This window comes from Dipodomys ordii, unplaced genomic scaffold, assembly GCF_000151885.1.
Source record: "Dipodomys ordii isolate 6190 unplaced genomic scaffold, Dord_2.0 Scaffold235, whole genome shotgun sequence".
NCBI lineage: Eukaryota > Metazoa > Chordata > Mammalia > Rodentia > Heteromyidae > Dipodomys > Dipodomys ordii.
Genome location: NW_012267451.1, coordinates 1,153,357 through 1,178,643, shown reverse-complemented (window position 1 = coordinate 1,178,643; position 25,287 = coordinate 1,153,357). Strand labels below are relative to the sequence as shown.

At 41.2% G+C, this 25,287-nt stretch overlaps 1 protein-coding gene across 1 annotated transcript in view; it reads left to right on the top strand.

Annotated features, from left to right (window-relative positions):
• LOC106000720 (vomeronasal type-2 receptor 116-like) overlaps positions 1–24,525 on the top strand; it is a 47,296-nt gene extending 22,771 nt beyond the window's left edge. Inside the window, exons 5-11 of the mRNA XM_013035998.1 lie at positions 7,915–8,206; positions 8,379–8,771; positions 17,383–17,671; positions 18,048–18,857; positions 19,804–20,031; positions 21,058–21,181; positions 23,609–24,525. Coding sequence (XP_012891452.1) covers positions 7,915–8,206; positions 8,379–8,771; positions 17,383–17,671; positions 18,048–18,857; positions 19,804–20,031; positions 21,058–21,181; positions 23,609–24,525 — 3,053 coding nt within the window. The remainder of the gene's footprint in view (positions 1–7,914; positions 8,207–8,378; positions 8,772–17,382; positions 17,672–18,047; positions 18,858–19,803; positions 20,032–21,057; positions 21,182–23,608) is intronic.
• Positions 24,526–25,287: the final 762 nt, after the last annotated feature.

Below are 25,287 nucleotides of genomic sequence, written 5' to 3'. Positions count from 1 at the left end.
GCAGCTCCTCCGAGCTTTGTCGGTATCCAAGATGGAGATCACCGGTGCTGGGGGGGGAGGGGTGGCCTTCCCTCCTCTGCTCCCTGAGAAGGAGTGAGGATGTCGGGCTTCTACTCACGCCGAGTCTTGGATCCTGGGTTGTCTCTGGTCTGCAAACTGCAGGATGAAGCTGTCTGCTCCTTGTCCGTTCTTGCTGGTGTTGAGTAGAATCCGCTCGCCCGCTGCGTCTGGCTCCTTCGTCCCGGACTCTCTGGGTGAGCGCTCAGGTATGCAGTCTCCACCGGACCCTGCTGCCGCCGCTGCCGGTGGTGGCTGCTGGCTAGCGATCAGATGAGTATTCTTGCCTTGGCTCTCCCTCTCCTGTCTAACTCTCTGTCCTGTGATGGCACACTTGGTGTGTTTCTCTGGCTTGGGACTGTTCACTGGAACTCTAAAACTGCTTTCTATGCGAGAGCTTGTTCAGATTCCAGCTTCTCCTCCGCCATCTTGTCTCGATCTTCTAAGTTGATTTTTTTTTTATTCCCTTTTCTTCCCTCCACCCAACTCTGAAAATGTCAATCCTGTCTTTAAATTTATTTTTAAGCCGGGCGCTGGTGGCTCATGACTGTAATCCTAGCTACTCAGGAGGCTGAGATCTGCCAGCCCAGGCAGGAGAGACCGTGAGATTCCTATCTCCAATAAACCACCAGAAAACCAGAAATGGCGCTGTAGCTCAAGTGGTAGAGTGTTCGCCTTGAGCTGATAGAGCTGAGGGACAGCGCCCAGGCCCAGAGTTCAAGCCCCACGGCTGACCAAAAATAAAATAAATTTATTTTTAAAAAAGCAAGTGATGTCTTTTATCACGATGGTCTATGGATGCCACTGTGGGCAATGCCAATGATGCCAAAGGCTCAGCAGATACCAGGAGATAAAAAGGGGAAAGGAGAGAGAGAGAAAGAGAGAGAGAGAGAGAGAGAGAAATACCCAATATGTAAAAGTCACACAATCATTAAATGAAAAACATCCTAATATGTGTAAGCAGAAGAAAAGATTTGCCTACACGTGGCAGGTGTGACACCCCAACCCGGAGAAGGCCTGGAATAGTAGGAATAGGCTCTGGATCCCACCGGTGATCCCTGGGCCTGCTGATCAGGATCTGTCCCATATTGGTGCTGCTGAACCTGGGTTCAGACAAGGGCAAGGCCTTGCTATATTCCAGAGCCACATGCAACCCCTCATGCTCAAGCCCCTGGTCTCCTTCCTGATGATGCTCATTGTCCCATGCCTCAAGGGCTGCTGGGAGTATCTTTCCCCTTCCAGAGCAGGATCCTGAACCTCATCTTTCCCCAGAGGGGCCAAAGCATGCCCAGGAGCTGGGCATCTGGGACACACTGTTTGTCATGTCTGGGGGCGTTCTTATGCACACAATGAGGCCTGTGCCCTAGGTTGGTTGGTCTGGTAGGGATGGATCTGGAAGCCCCACTCTTGCTCTAACAGGTGGTGAGTGGGCTCATAGACCAACCAGAATGGGATAACTCTGTGTACCTTTTGAGTAGGATCTGGCAGCCTACTGCTTTCCAATTTGGAAAGAAACTCCTTTTGTAAAAATAAAATACTTTTGAGTTAACTGAAGAGGTAAAAGACCTCTATGAGGATCACGTTAAAAACCTGAGAAAGGAAATTAAAGCAGAACTAAGCAAGTGGGAAAACCTCCACTGGTCCTGGATTGGGAGAATTAATATAATAAAAATGGCAATATTTCCAAAGGCTATCTCCAAATTCAATGTAATACCTATCAATACCCCAACCTCACTTTTCAATGAAATAGCAGAAGCAATCCAAAAATATATATGGAACAATAAAAGACCATAAATAGGAAAAACAATTCTTTTTTAAAATTTTTTATTGTAAAGATACTATACAGAGGGTTACAGTTACATGAGCAAGGTAATGAGTACACTTCCTATTGAGCATTGTTACCCCCTCCATTGTTTTCCCCCTACCATCTCCTCCCTCCCTACCTTCACCGAGGTTCTTTTGTTGTTTTTAATTGTGATTAAGTGATTACATAATTTCCCAAATTTCACAGTATTGTGGAATAATGATGCTCATTTAAAGTCACAAGTTCATTCTAACTTTCCTGGACCAAATTGTCTATCACGGTCTATAACATATGACGGTGTACACATATACACCATACATGTGATCAGCAACATGGGGATATTTAGTAGTGATTCAACCAGATGAGTGGAAGTTCTTTGTTTAAGTCCTGTTAATTTTGTCATATCATCTAACATTGGAAAAAAATTTCTTAGCAGAAAGGTTAGCACTGGAGGAATATCAACACCAAATTTCAAACTCTACTACAGAGCAATAGTAATCAAAAAAGCTTGGCACTGGCACAAGAACAGGCATGAGGACCAATGGAATAGAACTGAAAACCAGAAATGAACCCACAGACACATAGCCACCTAATATTTGACAATGGAGCTAAAAAAACAGAACGGGAGAAAGCCTTTCCAGTAAAAGGTCCTGGCAAAACTGGTTAAGCACCTGTAGAAAACAAAAGCTAGATTGGTATATATCAATCTGCACCAGAATCAACCCAAATGGATCATCGACCTTGAAATAAAAGCAGACACCATGAACACATTACAGGAAGGAATAGTAGAAACTCTAGGGTTCCTTGGCACAGACCAAAATTTTCTTCATACACAGAAACACAACAAATCAAAGAAAGATTGGACAAATGGGAATGCATGAAACTGAAGAGCTTCTGATGGTAAAGGACATAGCTATTAAGATCAATAGATAGCCCACAGACTGGGAGAGGATCTTCATTAGCCATTCAATGGACAAGGGTCTCATATCTAAAGTATAGTTAGAACTCAAAAAATTAAATCCCCCAGCAACAAATCCTCAAAGAAACAACCATCCAATTAATAAGTGGGCTAAAGACTTAAAGATAGATTCTCTGAAGAAGAAATAAGAATGGTCAATAAACGCATAAAGACATGCTCAATTTCTCTAGCCATAAAAGAAATGGAAATCAAGAAAACGTTGAGATTCTACCTCACCTCAGTTAGAATGTCCATAATCAAGAAATCTAGTAACAACAGATGCTATAGGGGATGTGGACAAAAGGGAACCTTACTACATTGTTGGTAGTATAAACTTGTTCAACCACTTTGGAAAGCAGCATGGAAGTTCCTCAAAAGACTCCACATAGAGCTTCCCTATGACCCAGCAATCCGACTTTGGGCATTTTCCCAAAGGATCACAAACAAGGTCATACCACAGCTACCAGCACAACCATGTTTTTTTTTTTTTTTTTTTTTGTCGGTCGTGGGGCTTGAACTCTGGGCCTGGGCGCTGTCCCTCAGCTCTTCAGCTCAAGGCGAGCACTCTACCACTTGAGCTACAGCGCCACTTCTGGTTTTCTGGAGGTTTATTGGAGATACGAGTCTCACAGTCTTTCTTGCCCGGGCTGGCTTTGAACCGCGATCCTCAGATCTCAGCCTCCTGAGTAGCTAGGATTACAGGCGTGAGCCACCAGCGCCCGGCTTGCACAACCATGTTTATCTCAGCATTATTTACCATAGCTAAGATATAGAACCAACCCCAATGCTCCTCAGTAAATGAATGGATCAAGAAACTATGGTGTATAAATACACATTGGAATTCTATGCCTCCATCAAAAGAATGACATTGCCCCATTTTTTAGGAGATGGAAAGACATGTAAAAATTATATTAAGTGAAATAAGCCAGGCCCAAAGAAACATAGGTCTCATGGTTTCCTTTGTTTGCAATGACTAGACATGACTAGAACAAACAGAGAAGGTCAAAGACCATGTACATATGACCATATGAGATGATATTAAGTGAAATGGACCCCAACACAGGGACCCAAGTGTTTTTTTTCTTTCTTGATATTGTTTTTAATGTACTTATAATGCACTATGTGACTCTTTTGTTTCTTTTGTATGTTCTTCCCCCACAGTATAACCCCTGTGTTCACTGTATTTGATTCAGGTGTTCTGCATCTTGTATAAACATTTTTGTAATTTGGGGAAGGGATAAAGCGGAATGCTTAAATGGGGATGCAGTTTGACCCATTGTGACCATGAGATGTACAGGGCACTATGTTGAAAACAAGCTTCAAGTTAATGGGTGTGGGATAGGGATGGGGGGAAGGGGCACGGGGAGGGGCAGTGAGAGAAGTTGGCAGGTGGGATAGAAGGGATGGTAGGGGAAAAACAAAGGAGGGGGTAACAATGCTTGATAGGAAATGTACTCAGTACCCTACTCATGTAACTGTAACCCATCTGTACAGCATTTTTACAATACATTTTTTTCCAGGCTTTGATTAGCTATTTAGTTCAATGTAAAACCTAATTTATATTGCTCAATTCTTTTTTGTTGTTGTTGTTGGCCTTAGTGCTTTAGCTCTGGCCCTAGGCACTCTCCCTCAGCAATTCAGCTCAAGGGAAGCACTCTACCACTTGAGACACAGGGCAATGTTTGGTTTTCTGACTGGTTTATTGGAGGTAAGAGTTTCCCGGAGTTTCTTGCTCAGGTTGGCTCTGAATCTTGATCCTAAGATCTCAGACTCCTCAGTAAATAGGATTATAGGCATGAGCCACCGGCACCTGGCTATTGCTCAATTATTTTTATGCTAAAAGGCCGATGTTTGACTGTTTCTACCTAATATTACCTGAAGAAAGTTAGAAGAGTGATTGTTAAAGTGATGCAATTAGATGCATTTTGTAAACAACAAAAGTAACGGTCTGAGATTCCTCAAGTTTGTTAAGTTTGGACTCTTAGTTCAATGTCAGTCTACATGTCATTCTCCTGTTCTTCCTATTTTAATACCAAATGAGAAATATCAATACAACTAGTTTGTCTGAGGATAATTACTTTACATTTTTAAACATGTCATTTTGAGATCAAATGTTTCAAAGAGTTAATTGAAAATGCAATTTTTAAAAACTCACTAAGGAAACCAGGTGCGGTTGACTCACATCTGTCATACTAGCTACTCAGGATGCTGAGATCTGAGGATCAGGATTCAAAGCTAGCCCAGGGGAAAGTCTGTGAGATTCTTCTCTCTAATAAACTACAAGAAAATGGAAAGTGGCGCTGTGACTCAAATGGTAGAGCACTCTCCTTGAGCTGAAGAATTGAGTGATGTCACCCAAGTCTAGAGCTTAAGCCCTGTTATAGGGTCTGGTGGAGGGGATTCCACATTCCTCACAATGGGGACTTTATATTCCACTAAGGTCCACCGTGCACAGACAGCCTCATGTAAAAAGTTGCAGAAGTGAGTAACTGACCAGCCAGGGATGCAGCACAGATCCAGGATCTGAGACTGCGACCTCTAGCAGTCCTCAAGCTGGAGTTTTTAAGAGGTAGGTTACATACAGTTACATAGATGAGCCATGCAAAGTAGGTTTGGGGCATTTTCATTGGCTATAGTTATATGACCTTTAAATTCATTTGTTCTTTACAGTAAATATCATAGGTACAAATTTGCAATGGGCTGCCCATAAAGCGACTACTGGGTGGTGGTTTTTAATTGGTGGTCATAAGGCCCTGTTACTGAGGCAAGCAACCAAGGTTACAGAAGCAAAATATAACAAAAACATAGCCTTGAGTCACAGGAACATAGCCAAAATATAATCTTGATTTGGTAAGCATGACTAATACTATTAATGCAATTGACACTATTAAAATTATTTTTATTATAAACTCTTGACTAATACAGCATCTCAGAGCAGCTGGTGATAAGCCTCAAGGTTGTCAGCAGTCTTCTGCAAAGCTGCCAGCTTGGTAACCTTGATTGAGAGAGCGATGTTCTTTTGGATTTTAGCAAGTATGGAGAAGCAAAGGCTGACCAGTAGTCAGCCTTTATATGAGGTTTTTCTTTACCAGGAGGTTTTTTGCCCTTTATTAATATCAACTGAGATATTAAAACCTCATGACTGATAAAAACTCAGTAAGGAAATAAGAAATGTAAAGGAAAAGGAAAGTTATTAAATAAAAGCCTTCAGAAAGGAAATTGAGGAAACAAATTGTTTTCATTTGGGTAAAAAATGACTTGAGAAGCAAAAATTGTCTTCACTCTTTCTAACCACAAAGTGTTCAAGTAGCACCTGATCTGAGTAGGTCTTGAGATTCATAAAATAGAGCTTATTATAAAATAAATGGTATTAAATAATTTGGTTGATGATCAAGAAAATTATTAATCACAGACACTTGTGGGGATGTGGCCAAAAGGAATAACACTGTTGATAAAATAAGATAACAAAAGTTATAATATTACATGAACATTACACATACAAACATGTACAGGTGTTTTCTACGTCTATGTTTACATATGATGAGTGTTTGTCATGTTACTACTTAGAAGCTGAATTGTAGAACCAGGTACCATTCCAATCAAGCCACGAATGGAAAAAGTAAATTGAGTCACACAGACACAATGGAGGCTTGAGAATGCAATTATATTTGAGTCAGGAATATGGGAGGAAGTGGAGATCATTGTGTTCAGTAAATCACCCTGACAAATACATCAATAGTATATACTGGACACCGTGTGGAAAATGAAGTATAAAACATATTGGTGGGGAAGGGAGGGAAAAACTGGGTGACACTGTAAAAACAGAAACATACTCATTACCTGATTTACATAATGGTAACTCCTCTGTACATCACTTTTACAAAACAGATAGACATACAGACACACACACAGACACATAGATAAATAGATAGATGCATTATCACCCAATACAGATCCCTAATATTTCTCTCATTTTTGAAATGTGGGCAGAAGAAGTCTTAGAGTAATACAGTAGATATCAATGACAATGAAGTAGATATTTTAAGGTTTGCCATAAGGGATATCTGACACATGGTTCAGGAAGACATAGTAAACTTCGCTCCTGCAAGAGATGGAGGTGCATGGAGAAGAGAGAGGAAAAGGAAAGAGAGAGAGAGAGAGAGAGAGAGAGAGAGAGAGAGAAGGGGACTTGTGTTGAGCCAGGATAACAGCAAATGTGGAAGTGAACTCAGAGCCTGGGGAACCTGTCACAGTTTGAGGGAGTTGTGACCAGGGCAGTTCAGGAAGTGGCCTCAGCAGGTGAGAAAGTGACCTCAAAGTGTGGGCTCCTTTCCTGACTCACAGTCATGTGATTGACAGGTGACTACTGGTTTCAGGCAGGTGAAGAGGAAGTGGGGAAAGACTGTTCTCCTGGGAAGACTTAACAGAAGTAGAGTAATAGAGGAAGGAACAGTATAAAAGTTTGTTCTCTGAGCCAGGCATGGGTGGCTCATATCTATAATCCTGGGTATAGGAAGCAACAAGGATTTCTACCTCAGAACTCAAGCCAGGCTTGCGCCCAGCACTGACCTTCTTGCAAGGTCTTGCTACCAACACCATGTAGCTTTTGCATCCTTACTTTTCCAACTTACTTATACCAAGCCCTTTTTGATAAATATATGGAGCCATATCACATAACCAGCCACCACAGTGGGAAGCAGGACGCTATGCTGTGACCTTGTTTTCTCTTCTATTTAGAGAATATAATAGAGGAAACAGGTAGGGAGAAATGGACAGAAATAGCATCATGTGGCTGTCCAAGTGGGAACAAGAATTTCCCCAGCACACAGGACATGACCAGGACACACAGCAGAGCAAGACCCATCCATATACCCACAGATTCCAGGATCCTCAGTAGGCAGGCCTGCTATGTTCTCAGAATGTCATAGATCATAGAATATCTCTGTCTAACAGTGGATGGCCACAATGTATTGATAGATGCATTCTTCTGGTCAACAACATGCAAAAACTAAAGAAGTTCAAGGTTCAGAGTGCAAATGTCCAATAGGATGTGTGCCTTGACCTTGAAGTATTGATCTAAAATTGTTGAATTCAGGGATACTGTTGGTAACTCCTGCAGCAGCAAATAAATGCATTGACCACTTCTGGATGTTTCTTCATGTGGAGTTGGTATGGAAACCTGAATGGGTCATTTCTCCAAAGTTCTGTGGCTCCCTTGGCCCTGAGTTTGTGAATCTGTCCATCCTCATCTTTGATTGTGCTCCAATAACTCTGATTGAACCTTCGCTGGCGATGGCCCTCTATGACCTTTTGACCTTCACCTGGCATCCTCTGGTGTCATCCATTCCCATCATCCCTAGTGGCTTTCCTATTGGACTTTATGTTGTGTACTTTTTTCTTTTCAACTTTTTGCTTTCACACAAGTTTGTGAGCAACTCAACAAGAAAGGAATCCATCCCTAGAGTTTCATTATCTACAGTCTTGGATGAAATCACAGCCCTGAGGGTGTGGAGAGGAAGATGGTACACATGTTTTTCAACTTGTGTTTTGACCTTGAAGCCGGACCCCAGATACAGCCAGAGGGCAGAAGGGGCCCTGTATTCCTCTAGGATCGTGGAGGAGGATGGCGGTGCATCTCAGTGGCCATCCAGGTAACAAGAAGCCACAGAAACTGAAGATCCATTTAGATACCTGCCAATGCTGCAGGCTCAGTCTGCAGCCAGAATTGCAGCTCTATGCCAAAGCAGCAGCAATGTTCCCCGTGGCTCTGATACTGCTTCTCTTCCAGCTTCCACTCGGGGCCAGTTCCTCTGAAGATGCCAGAGGCATTTGCAGAGAGAAATATGTGGTCCATAGCAGGGGAGATGTGGTGATTGCCGGGTTTTTCCCCCTTTATTCTTGGGAATTTGTTCCCAACGTGAACGACCTTGCCATGCACCAACAGGGTTTTCAGTAAGTGATTTCTTTGGTTTTCTTAAAATTTGCATTTTCTGTTTGGTTATCAGACTAGTTGGCGGAAGTTTGGTTGCATCCACTAATGTTCTCTGGATCTACATTGTCCTCACCACAGCAGCTCTACTTTATTTCATGGTTTCTCGATGAATATTTTTCTTCCTTCCAAAGAGCAGAGAGGTTTCTGCCTGTCTTCAATTCTGCTCCCCTTTTCCAGGGCTGCTCCAACAACCCCACCATCACTGGGACTCCTCCAGTCATCACTGTTACTCAGGGTCAATTGGGTGACCAAGAGTCCACACAAAGAGACTAAAATGCAATGTCCCTATCCATAGGGCAAAGGCCAAGGAATCTTCAATCAATTCTCTTCTTTGTACTTTTCAAAACAGGTCCAATGTTTGGACCTCCTTCAGGGCAACATTTCTTAGATAGACATGCAGTTTCTGCTTCTGGGATTATTTCATGTCAGCAAAGCTCTGGAAATGGGGAGGTGCTGGTCAGATCAGGAATAAGAGATCCATGACAAGCTTGATTTTTTTCCCTTTAACTAATGTAAGTAAGCCTCTGCCTTGCTGTCATTATCTCAGCCTGTATCCTATATCATTCCCAGAAGCTTGGCTTCTATACCATGTTCTCTGCCATATTTCCAGGATTATCTATTTTTCCCCTACTCATGCTTTCTTTTTCATTTTTAATATTTTTATTGTAAAAATACTGTACAGAAGGGTTACAGTTACATGAGTAAGGTAATAAGTACGTTATCTATCGAGCATTGTTGCCTCTTCTTTGTTTTTCCCCTATCATCTCTTCCTTAGCCACCTCCCCAAGTAAGTACTGCCTGCCTTTCCCCTACCCTCTCCCCTGAAGTTGTAAAGTTTATTTTCAACATAGTGTCCTGTGTGTCTTATTGTTACAATGGCTGGACCTATATCCCTATTTAAGCATTTTGTTTTTTTCCCTACCCTCCCCAAATTAGAAATATATATATACAAGATGCAGGACAGTGACATCAAATACAGTGAAAACAGGGGGTAAACTGTGGTGGAGGAACATACCAAAGAAACAAAAAAATCCCTTAGTACATTATAAATGTTAAAAACAATAGCAAGAAAGAAATTACTATTTGTACACTTTCTTGGGGTTCATTTCCCTTAACATCATCTTACATGGTCATATATATACATAGTTTTTGACCTTTCTGCTTGCCCTAGACTTATACTAGTTATTACAAATAAGGGAAACCATGGGACCTATGTTTCTTTGGGCCTATCTTGCTTCATTTAATATAATTTTTTCCAAGTCTTTCCATTTTCTAAAAAATGGGGTGATGCCATTCTTTCTTATGGAGGCATATAATTAAATTGTGTGTGTGTGTGTGTGTGTGTGTGTGTGTATCACATTTTCTTGGTTCATTCATCTACTGAGGGGCATCTGGGTTGTTCCATATCTTAGCTATGATAAATAATGCAATAATGCTGTGATAAACACCATTGTTCTGGTAGCTTTAGTAAGGTCTTGTTTGTGATCATTTGGGTAGATGCCCAAAGTGGGATTTCTGGGTCATCGGGGAGTTTTATGTGAAGTATTTTGAGGAACCTCCATACTACTTTCCAAAGTGGTTGAACAAGTTTACACACTCACCAACAATATAGTAGGGTTCCCTTTTGGCCACATTCCCTCCAGCATCTGTCGATATTAGATTTCTTGATTATAGACATTCTAACTGGAGTGAGGTGGAATCTCAACGTTGTTCTGATTTGCAATTATTTTGTAGCTAGAGAAATTGAGCATATCTTCATATGTCTACTGGCCATTCTTATTTATTCTTTAGAGAAGTTTCTCTATGTCTTTAGCCTACTTATTTCCCATGCAATTTTTTTGAGGACTTGTTGTTGGGGGATTTAATTTTCTGAGTTCTAAGTATATTTTAGATATGAGACCCTTGTCTGTCGTATGGCTAGTGAAGATCTTCTCCCAATGTGTGGACTTTTTCAATTGATCTTGCTGTCTATGTCCTTTGCTATGCAGAAGCTCTGCAATTTCATGCAATCCCATTTTGTACAAATTTTCTTTGATTTTTTGTGTTTCTGGGTCTCTATTAAGAAAATTTTGGCCTATGCCAAGATCATCTAGGGTTTCTCCTATTCCTTCCTGTACTGTGTTCAGGGTGTAGGCTTTGATTCTGAGGTCTTTTATCCATTTAGAGTTGATTTTGGTGCAGGGTGATTTATAAGGATCTAGCTTAGTTTTCTAGAGGTATTTAAGCAATTTTTCCAGGACCATTTACTGCTGAGGCTGTCTTTCTTCCATTCTATTTCTTTTAGCTCCCTTGTCAAAAATTAGATGGCTATAGGTCTGTGGGTTCATTTCTTGGTCTTCAGTTCTATTCCATTGGTCCTAAGGTATGATCTTGTGCCAATACTAAGCTGCTTTCATTACTATGGCTTTGTAGTTAAGTTTCAAGTTTGGTACTGATATTCCTCCAGTACTGTCCTTTCTTCTAAGGATTGTTTTGGCTATTTGGGGTCTTTTATTGTTCTGCATGATTTTTTAGATTGCTTCTTCTAATTCATTGAAAAATGAGGTTGGAATATTGATAGGTATTGCATTGAATTTGTTGATAGCCTTTGGAAGTATTGCCATTTTCACAATGTAATTCTCCCAATCCAGGAGATTGGGAGGTTTCTTCACTTCCTAAGTTCTGCTTTAATTTCCATTTTAAAGTTTTTAAATTTTTCACCATAGAGGTGTTTCACTTGTTTAGTTAACTCCTATGTATTTTATTTTTTGTGTGGCTATTACAAAAGGAGTGATTGCAGCCATGCTCTTTTCATACAGAAGAGCATACAGAAAAGCCAATGAATTTCGAGAGTTAATTTTATACCTGATACTTTGCCAGAGTTTCAAATCAGCTGAAGCAATTTGGGAGTGGAGTCCGTGGGATTCTTCTTCTTTTTTTTTTTTGGTTGGCCATGGGGCTTGAACTCTGGGCCTGGGCGATGTTCCTGCGCTCTTCAGCTCAAGGCAAGCCCTCTATCTCTTGAGCCACAATGCCACTTTCAGTTTTCTAGTGGTTTATTGGAGATAAGAGTCTTAGGGACTTTTCCTGCCCAGGCTTGCTTTGAACTGCTATCCTCAGACCTCAGCCTCTTGAGGAGCTAGAATTACAGGCATGAGCCACCAGCTCCTGGTTTCCATGGGATTCTTTACAAGATCATGCCATCTGCAAAGAGGGGAGTTTTACTTCATCTTTCTCTATTTGGATCCCATTTATGTTTGCATCTTTTCTTATTGCTGTTGCTAGGCATTCTAATATGAAATTGAAGAGAAGTGGAGAGAGTGGACATCTTGTGTCATTCCTGAGTTTAGAGGAAATGGCCTTATCATTTTGCCATTAAGTATAATGCTGGCTTGCAAGTTTATCTAACACTGCCTTTATTATATTGAGGAATGTTCCATGGATTCCTAGTTTTTCTAGAGATTTCATCATAAAAGTGTTGAATCTTGTCAACTGCTTTTTTTGCATCTATTAAGATAATCATGTGGTTCTTATCCTTACTCTTGTTGATGTGATGATTTATATTAATTGATTTGCATATATGGAACCAGATTTGCATCCCTGAAATGAAGCCTGTTTGATCATGGTGTATGATTGTTTTGATGAGTTGTTGAAGTGAGTTGGCCAAAATTTTGTTGAGAAGTTTTGCATCCACATTCATCAAGTAATGGGTCTATAGTTCTTTTTCTCTCATGAGTTTCTGCCTGTTTGGGGATGAGGGTTATGATGGCTTCATAGAAGAGTTTAGTAGTATATTTTCACTTTCAATTTCATTGAAGTGTTGGAAGAGTATTAGTGTGAGATCTGCATTGAAGGCTGTTTAAAATTCCACTGTAAATCCATCTGGTCCTGGACTTTTCTGAGATGGGGGGTTTCTTATTGCTGTTTCTATTTCAATGCTTGATATAGATCTGTTAAGTTGGTGTAATTCAACTTGGTTTAGATTCCACATGTCAATATTTTCTAGCAAATCATCCATTTCCTCCAGATTCTCAAACTTATTCCTAGTCATAACTTTCAAAACTGGATTTGAAGTTTTTCATATGTTTTATACACATTTTGTTTCATGCATTTGAATGCAGGTGAGCTCACTACTTTCAGATCTCCAGAAATCCCTGTAAACTAGAAGTCACAGATAAATCTTCTCAGACAGTTGTATGGAAACACTCTGTATGGACTTTGAGAGGGGAATACTTTATGCCATGAAAGATTTGTGAGAGATACTGAAGCCAACTGAACATGGAGTGGAAGTGAAACAGATAGGGCTCATGTGTAAATCCAGAATTAGAAATGTACCTCTATGGGAGGTGGGAGAAGTCAAAGATTTCTTCTGCACTGTCCACTCTCTAATTGAGCTCTCTCTGTGTGCACACACTCTCACACCCCTTTTCCCACATGCTCACACATGCTCTGGTATTCGGACTTGAACTCAAATTCTGATGGCTGTCACTTAGTATTGATTTCGGGCACTCTACTACTTGACCCACAGCTCTGCTACTAGCTTCTGAGTGAGATAACAATCTCAAAGACATTCCTACACAAAGCGACTTCAAAACATAATCCTCAGATCTCAGCCTCCTTAGTAGCCGTAATTAAATGCCTGAGCCACCAGTTCCCAATTAATATTTAGTATTCCTAACATTCTAGCTGTCAAGCCACAGAATTACATTGTACAAGAGCATATCAAAAACAATCTAGAATTGAGATTCTTTCTATGAGAATTTCCCCAAACTGATTATATTGAATCCTAGGAGAACTTATAGTTGTGGAACATTCTTGATTCATATTAGCATGTGATACCATCTGGCCTTTGAAATGTCTCAGCAGAATTAGACCAGTAGGCCTGGTCTGGCTTTGTGCCTATCTTTCAAGAAATTCCAGGCAGGCCTCAGTTTTCCTGAGTGTGTAGTGACTTCCACAATGTCACCACTAGAGGGAGCAAAGGCCTTGAGGGAAGTGAGCTGGTGAGGTGATAGACCTCTTCAGTAGTAGAGAAAACCAAAGGCAAGTTGGGTGACAAATACTCTGTGGTTTTAAAAACCTCAAAGAGACCCCAATGAGTGGTGGGTCCCAGCATGCCTCCTCCTGGGAACACGGAGACCCATATGTTTCATGCACAGGAATGACCATATGATGGGATTCTGTTTAGCAATTGCAAGATCTGTGTGCTGGAACAGGTCTTAGTCACAGCCATGGCCACTAGAACTCTATTACAACTGGAATACCAGCCAGCAGGGACACCAAAACAGCTGAAGATTAATGAGGTTTCCATCTAAAAGTAGGGACCCTTCACTTATGATCCTTGAATTTGATCACAGAAGAACAAATTCTAGACAAGTCACAATGGTAAGAAAATGTGGCAGAGCTTTACTGAGCAAAGATGCAAACAAGCAAGCAGGAAGAGAAACAGGAAACAGAAAGGCACAGACACACTGCAACTGAGGAGAGGCACATGGCTCTTGGGCTGCCAAGGGTATTCATATGAAGGCAGGAGGTCTGACTTCAAACTTACACAAACATAGCTGGCTCATCTTTGTTCTAATCACTCCTGGTATTACACTTTCTGAGTTTCTGTATGTTTTGGACATTCTTTTCAGATACAAAGTCATCCTTCCCTAAAACAGATGATTACTTTTACAGTGAGGAAGGTGTGCTCTTGTCTATATTTTGGGTAGGACGTTGCTTATGTTTTTGGGGAGCATTTTTGGGGGAAGGCATCCTTTTGGCCATACAACTGTTAATTCATATGATAAGAAATATATCTCAGGAAGAAATGTATCCTGTTGTCTCTCTGAAGCAAAGTTAGTGCTTCTGTGTTTCTATATCATATGTTTCAGAGTTGCCTTCACCAAGACTCATTTTTTCCCCTCAATTTATCCAACTTCATTTTCTGCTCAGTGACTTTGGTCCCTTAATCTTAAGGGATATTGGTGAATGAATGTGTCTCTATTTGCTGTGAGAATAACATACCTCATTTCTCCTTATCTATGCTACTCCATTTTCCTCTGAATGACTTAATTCCCTTAATATTAAGAGAAGTAGATGACAAGCTTTAAGCTTGAGTTTTTGAATTCCTGGCATGCATTAACCAGGCCTCATTTTCCCTAGTCTACCCTGCCTCAGTACTACATCCTCAGTCCATTGCAATCAAGACCAGAGCAGTGCTGGGTAAGCATTAATATCCACCCAATTTGTGTGTAGTAGAAGTGTCCTCATGGGCCATGATGGCCACAATCATACACCATTAGTGATAGCTAGAATAGAACTGATTGTCTGGTGGTAGATGACTTTGCCAGGTACTGAGGTGATTACAGAGCTCTGCCAGAAGCTGACCTGGCTATGGGGTCATGGCATTGTTCTAGTGCTATCACCTGGCCCACACTAATCTGTGGGACAATATCACCATCTTGCTTCCCTGTCCTACTCATGACAAGTGGGCTGGAGAACTATGCTGTGTCATATCAGTGTGGTAAGTTTTGTCAAGGCAGCCACAGGCTCTGCACCAGTAGATGACACCTATAATCCTAGCTACTTAGAATGCTGACACCAGAGGATTGGGGTTCAAAGCAATCCTGGACAGAAAATTCAATGAGACTTTTATCTCCAATAAAACATCAGAAAACTGGTGGTGGCACTGTGGTCAAGTGGTGGAGCACTAGCCTTGACCTGAAGAATTCAGGGTCAGATACCAGGCCTAGAGTTCAAGCCCCAAAACTGACAAAAAAAAAGAAGCCATAAGGCCATTTTGGTGACCACCACCATGCACTCAGGCTTAATATCCCATCCAGAAAGCCCTAACTGTCATGTGGATACAGTGAGGCCCACACTCCAGCTTGTGCTGCTGTAGACCAATGCACACTAGTTTCCTAGAGCAACCTAAGTTTCTGCCTGGTACCACCTTGAGCACTGACCTTCTATGGCAATGGTCCCTGAGATGATTCACTGAGCAACAAGACTGGGACTGACCAGATGACAGCAGGGTCACACAGCAACAGTGGCTTCACAAGGCTAAACAGGAGGACAGGTGTCAGCCTATTCCACCCATGGTGGAAACTAATGCAAATGGCATTTGGTTCTGCCTCAGGGGCCTTCTAACACCTCTTGAAAGCTTCTAATGGAAGCTGTGGTGATAGCATGCAAACAGTGCCTCTAATTTATACTGGATTTTTGGTCCAACCATGACATGTCTGACACAGAGTTCTAAACAAAACCAGACCCACTATTCTTGCCCTGCTCACTAGGAGGCTGTATTCCATACATGGTGTTGTTCACAAGATTGAAGAGGAAGATTTTGGCAGTGTCTTTCTTCTCTGTCCTAAAACAGTTCCAGAGGCACAATCTAAATGTCTGTACCGAAGAGTAAAGACTATAAGAACTTTCCAAGCACTGGTCTCTGTATATAGGGATGATGCTGATATTTAACTTTAATTCACTCCCTCCCTGCAATGTCAGAGGGTTTCTGTCCATAATGAGCTACTATGGCTGGTGATGGGGAGGAACATGGAGATGGCTTCTTCTAACTTTTCTCACACATCCTTTTCTGTTTTTTGTTTGACTAGAGAAGTATCCTCCAGTTCACACTCCCTGACTCTCATATGTTCTTTGTTGGGTGGTGCAATCTTTATATTCTCACTTCCTCAGCTGCCATCTTGCTCTGCTTTTGGGGAATCCCCTTAAATGATCACATTCTCTGAGTCAATTTAGTGTGCTTCTACCACATGAAATGAATTGCATTTCTTTCTTTTTTTCTTTTCTTTCTTTCTTTTTTTTTTTTGCCCATCATGGGGCCTGAATTCTGGGCCTGGGTGCTGTCCCTTAGCTCTTCAGCTCAAGGCTAGCACTCTACCACTTGAACCAAAGCACCACTTCTGGCTTTTTCTGATTATGTGGTGCTGAGGAATTGAACACAGGGCCTCATGAATGCAAGGTAAGCACTCTACCTCTGAGCCACCATCCCAGCCCTTCTTTGTATTCTTTACATGACAAACAAGGCAAGATTTACTTCTTTGCAGAAGGGTGCCCCATCAGCAAGAGTGTGCCAAGCAAGCACAGAGACAAGGCAGCCTGTTTTCCTTTTTACTCCTAGCACAGCAGACCCTGCCTCTCTGCTCATATTGATTGTACTCAGGTGGACAATCAGCTCCCAATTTCAATTGTATTTCTTAAGAGTTTCTTCATATGCACAGCTAATTCAAAGTAGTTAATGGCTTGATATGTTACCTGGGCTTGCTCCAATGTCCCACACAACATTGTTTTTCACAAATCCATACGTGGCAGAGTGGAAAAGCCAGCTTGCTTATTCCCCCTTTCCCAACCTCTCTGCAATCTCAGAATAATCATCTTGAGTATGCTGATCAAAGCCGGTTCAGGAGCTCTTCAAATTGAAAGAACTTTTCTAAGACTCCAAATTATAATGTCATCTTGTTGGAAGGTAGGATCTATACATACTACTGTGTATAGAGATAAGCATTTGATTCAACAAAGTCATGAGATTTGCAGTTAATCATTTGTAATTCACGTATACCTACCCAAATATTTCTGGCCTTTTTGCAGGACCAACTTAAAGAAATACCAATTGCTTCTCACCCTGGTGCTTGCTGTGGAGGAGATCAACAAGAATCATCATCTGCTTCCCAACATGACTCTGGGGTTTGAGATCTATAGTGAACATTGCAAAGATACTGATATGTTAGAGGATCCTCTCATCTGGCTGTCTGGGAAGAATAAAAACAACCCTAATTATACCTGCAGAAGAGACAGCAAAGCTTTAGCAGCACTCACAGGAACCTCAAGCACATCTGTCGCAATTGGGACACTGCTAGACCTCTACAAACTTCCACAGGTGAGGCTGGGAGAGGTGGGCAGATGTGAAGCCATGTCCACATGGACTATGTTCTCAACAGGCTGAAAAAGAGGTGTTAGCACAAACCCTTCCAAATGCATGCTATTACAGGGAAAGGACTCCAAAAGTGGGTGGGACCTACACATTTTCTTTGCTGTAAAAATAAGTAAATAAAAGGAGAGATTGTAAAAGAGCAAAGGATAGCTCATAGCTCTCAGCCTTATCCATACATATCTACAATGAACTTGGAACATGGGAGATAACTTTGCAAGTGGGATAAGCAAACTTTCTCTCCCACCACTGCCAGTTGTTGTTTAGACTAATACTTGCCTATGACCATCATCTTCCTGCTGTTGTATTCATTCTTTCCCTGTAGTTCACCTTTGGGTCTTTTGATCCTCTCCTGAGTGACCATGGAAAGTTCAGTAGTGTCTATCAGATGGCTGCAAAGGACTCAGGTCTAGCTCTGGCCATGGTCTCCTTGATGCTTTATTTTAGATGGACCTGGGTGGGACTGTTTATCTCAGAAGACGACTACAGTGTGTGGTTCCTCTCAGAACTGAGAGACGAGATGGGCAAGAAAGGAATCTGTTTGGCCTTTGAGAACATGATCACTTACATAGCCATTTCAGATATCTCAAATGATCTATCAATGCATCTCCAGCTAATGGAATCATCAACCAATGTGATTATCATTTATGGGGACAGTAAATTTCTATTAAGCTTTATTATTAAATTTGGGCACTTTTTAATTACAGGGAAAGTCTGGGTCATGAACTCACCCTATGAGGACGTGACCATTGGTAAAAGATATTTTCTGATCAACTCCTTCCATGCACCTCTCATCTTCTCTCACCATCTTAGAAACACTTCTGGGTTCACCAATTTTATTCTGACAGATACATTGTCCAAGAACTCAGGAGTGGATTCCCTTTCCAGGGCATGGATTCAGTCTGTTTATTGCCTTCTGATTAAGTCTGACTGCAGAGACTTGGGACACTGTTCATACAATGCCACACTGGATTGGTTGCTTAGGCACATTTTTGACATGACCATGTCAGACGAGAGTTACAACATCTACAATGCTGTGTATGCTTTGGCACATGCCCTCCACCAGAGGTTTCTTCATCACACAGAAGAACCACAACGGGACAATATGCAACCAAGAGCATTTCTCTCTTCACAGGTAATGGCTTTGCTTTTGGGTGACCTACTCTAGGCATGCAGACTTTCTATAGAAGCTTTCATAGCAGATAGAACTAGGTGAACTGGCTCCATTTTGGATAGTACAAGAGACAGTGGGCCTGTCATCCTGTCCATGAAATGACTGTAGAGCTATGAAGACAATGTTCTTGAAGAAAGCTGCATCCCTGACAAGGAAGTGCTGTGTCTTCTGTCCCCATCTTCACTATGTGTGGAAAAAGCCATACCTTCTTCAATAGCATATATCCAAATTCTCCTTGTACCTTTTTAAAATGACAGATCAATTGTGATTAGTTCTTGAAAACCTACGATTGTCTGGACATAAGTGGCTCACACCTGTGGCTAACTCCTGACTACAATTAACCCCCAAAAAGCAAGAGGTGGAGCTGTGGCTCAATGGATAGAATGCTTACTTTGAAAAGAAAAAAAAAAACCTCAAGTTGAGGACCTAAGCCTGAGGTCGAGCCACAGGACAGGCACACACACACACACACACACACACACACACACACACACTCTGAACTAAGTCTTGCTTCATTTAATCTTTCGTAGTTATCATAAATATTCTATGATTCTACTTACATATTTTTCAGACTGACTCTCTTATCACAAACATAATATAAATGATTGGAATGCACTTTAGAGAGGTGGTTGAGGTCTGTCACATGATAATTCATTATTTGGTTGGATGTGGCTAGAGTTTTACTCCCTTTAAATTGAGTTTCTGCATCCCATCCTGGATAACCAGGTTTTAGAACTTGGTAACACTTTCTTCTGCTGTGAGCCTGCATTGATACAGTTGGTTGGATTTGTTTGGTGTGTGTGAATCAACTGGTGGGAATGAAGACTAATCTGTGTGCTTCCACTGTTCTGAGGTTCCATGATAAGTCCGGGAAGCACTTCATCATACTGTAATGTATCCATTTTAGCTGCATCCCTTTTTGAGGAAGATCCAATTTACCAATCCTGTTGGAGACCAAGTGGTTTTGAATGAGGAAAGGAAATTGGAGGCAGAGTATGACATTTTAAGTGTTTGGAATTTTCCTGAAGGTCTGGGACAAAGGGTGAAAGTTGGCGAGTTTTCTCCATCTAGGCCACATGGTCAACAACTGACTTTGTTTGAAAATCTGATAGAGTGGCCCATAGGAATTACCAAGGTGGGTCATTTCTACTTTTTTACTCTTTCCTTTTTTATAAAAAAAAATGTTTGTATTACGAAGTAGTTGTTGAAAGAGCTTACATTTCTCTTAGTCAGGTCATGAGTACAATGCTTGTAGACAATGTCACCACATCCTTATTTCTCCCCCAGAGGTGGTTGTTTCTAACCATAATGTCATGTTATGATCCATGCATAAATAAACAATGAGCTTTTCCTGTTTGAAATGTTGTTCACTAAAATTATGACTCAGTGGTATACATTTCACCACTTCTTGTTTCTGGAAATTTCTTACTAGTAGATTCATGGAAGGCATAGGGGAATATATCATTACCATTACGTTGTTATGTTGTTCTATGTTTATATTGAATATCATAAAAGGTGAATGACACCTGTGAACCATCATTCCAGCACTGTGACAAAATATCTGAGAGAACCAAATTAGAAGGCAGAAGAGCTTGCTTTGCTTCTGCCTGGAGATTTCAGACCATGGTTGGGTAGATGTTGCTTTTGAGTCTGTGCTGAGACAGGAGGCAATGAAAGGAGCATCTGCCAATGAAGTTCACCCACCTCATAAAAGCTGGGAAGCCAAGAGAGATGTGAATTACCTGGGTACAGCAGCACCTCCAAAGCAATTAGCCATGCTTTAGAGTGTAGGTTTGAAGTTTCCCTGAGTCATTTCCTCTCATGCTCTTATTCATCTGTTCACAGATGAATAAGAGAGAAAACACATCACCTGAATTCAAAAATGGGATGCAAGATTTAACTCCCAATTCCTAATTTCCTAGAATTAGCATTCAGTTCTTAAAGGCTCCATGACTTCCCAGTAGCATGGAGGACAGGGTGTCGAGGACCCCCATTTTCTTCAGGTCATGTTAGATGAAACTATAAGAAGGCTCAATCAATTCACTGGCTGTATGTATATCAAGATTATGTGTTTTGATGAACTTATCCTCCAAATCACTGGAGTATCTGGGATATCAGGTAAAATATGAATAGTCACTAACCTTCATCTGAATGTTCTCAGACTCCTCAGTCTGTCTGCACTGAGAGCTGTGGTCCTGGATTCAGGAAGACCTCTCTGGAGGGAAATGCTACCTGTTGCTTTGACTGCATTCCTTGCCCAGAGAATGAGATTTCTAATGTGACAGGTGAGTCTGGCAGTGATAGAGAAATTCCCATCCCTCCTTCCTAATCTTCAGTCCATGTAAGCCAGTGGAGTGATCTACAGTAGAAAAGCAGGGAAACACATGCACCTTCATTCAGAGTTCCATGGCTATCATTAACCATGCTTCTCCTTAGAAGGAACAGCACACTGCCCCTCCATTATATCTCTGATTGTATTTTCTAATATATTACAGGATTTATCTTGGGAATAAACCTGTTCCCCCCTCCTCATCCCATGTTTTTTTTTATTTAAAGAACGTGTAAAAAAAAGAAAATATCAAAGATCAATGGCTGACCTTTGAAATGATGTGCAAATAATCATGGAATTTTGGATCTAACATAGCCTTTCATTTCTGAGTGTCCTTTGCTGCTCTTTTCTAATTAAATTTTATTTTCTATTTATCATATACTAATAATACAAGGGGCTTTGTTATGATCACTCCATATCTGACACTGGCACTAGGCAGACTAGCAATTACTCAAATATAATTGATTCAGAAGTAGTTTACAATTTCCATTTCATTTCTCATCTCCCTCTCCCAGCTGATCTTTCCGAGAACCCCTTAAATCAGTGGAGGATCATTGTTCTTGACACAGATCAAATGCTCAGGAAGTTTGTATTTGTTGTAAAGAGTAGGCTGAGGTTTGGATTAGACCCTCTTGTTAAAAATGGATCGATAGGGCTGGTTCTCTATTCTCCATAATTTCTTGAATGAGTAGCAATGAGTCAGAGTGGTATGAACTGCCAAGAACGCAGCACATAATACTAAGTATTTATATATTACACCTGTAATCCAAGAGACTCAGGCAGTTGAGATTTTAGGATGGAGCTTGGATGCAATGATGGGCAGGAAACTCAGTAAGATGCATTTCCACAATTAAGCAACAAAAAAGGTGAACGAATACTCTGGAAAAATTCCCAGGTCCAGAGTTCAAGCATAGAAAGAAAGAAAGAAAGAAAGAAAGAAAGAAAGAAAGAAAGAAAGAAAGAAAGAGAGAGAGAGAGAGAGGGAGGGAGGGAGGGAGGGAGGGAGGGAAAGAGGGAGGGAGGGAGGGAGGAAGAAAGGGAGAAGGAGGGAGGGACGAGGGAGAAAGGAGGGGGAGAAGGAAGAAAGGAAAGAAGAAAGGAAGGAAGGGTGAAGGAAAGAGATAATTTAAAAAGTGCATGTGAGGAAGGAAAAGAGAAGAAATATGAGAAAGAAAACAAATTCACCTGAATGTTCTATTTTTATTTTTTTATTGTGAAAATAACCTACAGAGAGGTTACAATTACATAAACAAGTTAATGAGTACATTTCTGATCAAGAATTATTGCCTCCTCCTTTGTTTCTCCTTACCATCACATCCCATCTCCCCACCTGCCCCCTTGTCCCCACCCCCACTTCCCAACCCCCAAAGTTCTAAAGTTTGTTTTTCAACATAATGTCTTGTAAATCTCATTGTTGCAATGGGTCCACCTGTATCCCTATTTTAAAAATTTGTTTTTTCCCTTCCCTTCCACATATTACACCAACATCAAATACAGCTAAAACAGGGGTATGGGGGAGGGACATACAAAGAAATCATCTTATAAATGTGTTAGAAACAATAGAAAGAAAGAAAAAAAAACATTTGTGTGTTTATCTTGGGGTCCATTTCACCTAACATCAACTTATCTGACAGTTTCTGCTTGTCACAGATGTATACTGGTTACTGCAAATAAGGAAAACCATGGGGCCTATATTGCTTTAGGCCTGGCTTACTTCACTATATAATTTTTTCAAAATATATATATATATAAACTTTTCCAAGTCTTTCCATTTCCTAACAAATGGGGCAATGTCATTCTTTCTGATGGAGGCAAAGAATTCAATTTTGTATATATACCACATTTTCTTGATCCATTCATCTACTGAGGGGCATCTGGGTTGTTTCCATATCTTAGCTATGGTAAATAATGTTGCAATAAACATAGTTGTGCTGGTAACTTTAGTATAGTCTTGTTCGTGATCATTTGGGTAAATCCCCAAAAGTGGGATTTCTGTTTCATAGGGGAGCTCTATGTGGAGTCTTTTGAGGAACCTCCATGCTACTTTCCAAAGTGTTTGAACAAGTTTACACTCCCACCAACAATGCAGTAGGCTTCCCTTCTGTCCACATTCCCCCAGCATCTGTTGTTATTAGAGTTCTTGTTTACATCCATTCTGACTGGGGGCTAGGTAGTATCTTAGTGATGTTTTAATTTGCATTTCTTTCATAGCTAGGGAGGTTGAGAATTTCTGAAAGATTTTTATATAGAGAGTTACCCTATTTTTATTGAAAGCTATACAGATCAACATGTGAATCAGGGAAAATGAGCTGCTAAAGTAGAGGGGGATGAGAGGAAAGAGAAGTACTGAACCCGACTAATAGTGATTCTCACTCCTCACCAGACATGGAGCAGTGTATGAGGTGTCCAGATCTTCAGTTTGCCAACACTGAGAGAAAACGCTGCCTGATGAAAACTGAGAGCTTCCTAGCTTATGAAGACCCCTTGGGCATGACTCTGATCTGCACAGCTCTCTGCTGCTCTGCACTTACAGCTTTTGTTCTTGGGGTATTTATCAAGCACCAAGACACCCCTGTTGTCAAGGCCAATAACCGGGCCCTCAGCTACATCCTGCTCATCTCCATCACCTGCTGCTTCCTCTGCTCCTTGCTCTTTCTTGGCCATCCGCATACAGCCACCTGCATCCTCCAGCACACCACATTTGCAGTGGTCTTCACTGTGGCTGTCTCCACAGTCCTGGCCAAGACCGTCACTGTGGTTCTGGCCTTCACACTTACTGCTCCAGGGAGAAGCATGAGGCAGTTACTGGTGTCCCGGGCTCCTAACCTCATCATCCCCATCTGCACCCTCATCCAGGTGACCCTCTGTGGACTCTGGCTGCATATCTCTCCTCCCTTTGTGGACAGAGATGCACACTCTGAACATGGCCATGTCATCATCCTGTGCAACAAGGGCTCCCTCACTGTTTTCTACTGTGTTCTGGGATACCTGGGCACCTTGGCCTTGGCCAGCTTCACGGTGGCTTTTCTGGCCAGGAACCTGCCTGACACCTTCAATGAGGCCAAGTTCCTGACCTTCAGCATGCTGGTGTTCTGCAGTGTGTGGCTCACCTTCCTGCCTGTCTACCACAGCACCAAGGGGAAGGTCATGGTGGCCGTGGAGGTCTTCTCCATCTTGTCCTCTAGTGGAGGTCTCCTGGGCTGCATCTTTGCCCCCAAGTGCTACATCATCTTGATAAGACCTGAGAGAAATTCTCTGAATAGGTTTAGGGAAAGATCACCTGGAAGAAATCAATCTTAAGATGAATGTAATTTTGTCGGGAATGCTTAGAAGTTCTGAGACACAGGTATGCAATTTTGGCAGCCAAAAATCAATTTAACCTAAGCAATTCTTTCAACAAATAAATTACTCTTATTCATTTTGCTGTTATGTTAGAGTCACAGCAAGTTTCCATCTAGATGTTGTACATTTTCATTTTATCTTAGATATGCTTTGTTTCCTCCAATGTAATCTGCCTTTATTCTATCAATCATCTTTTTGAGTACATTATCTACTATGATTCTTCCTTTCCCTGTAAGTAGGCTATATCACTGCTTGCATATCACTATATTGATCACTGATATATGAACATTTATCTTGGTAAAAGTTTCCATGCTTTGATTTCAATTAATTGAATATATTTTCTGAGAAATTTGTATATTTCTGTTCACATATTTGCTGTTTTGCAATATTACTGAGTGTGTTTTCCTAGGAAATCTCTCCCACCCAACCCCTCCCTCGCTCTTTCCTGCCCTTTAGTATTTTAGTTCAGGATATTAATCAGCACCAGTATCACATGGGAATCTTTATGTGTACCTTTTCCTGGAAAAAGGGTCAGGGCATCAACATGACTTAAGCTGTCCAAACGAACCACTGGAGGAATAGTTTGGTTATTGATGATTATATCTCATTGGAAGTTGAAGATAGAGTTAGCATGACTGTCAGAGTTGAGCATTGTCATTTCACTCTCTAACAATCCTCAATGTTAATAGAGAAAGAGAAAAGGATCCGCAGGATGGGTAA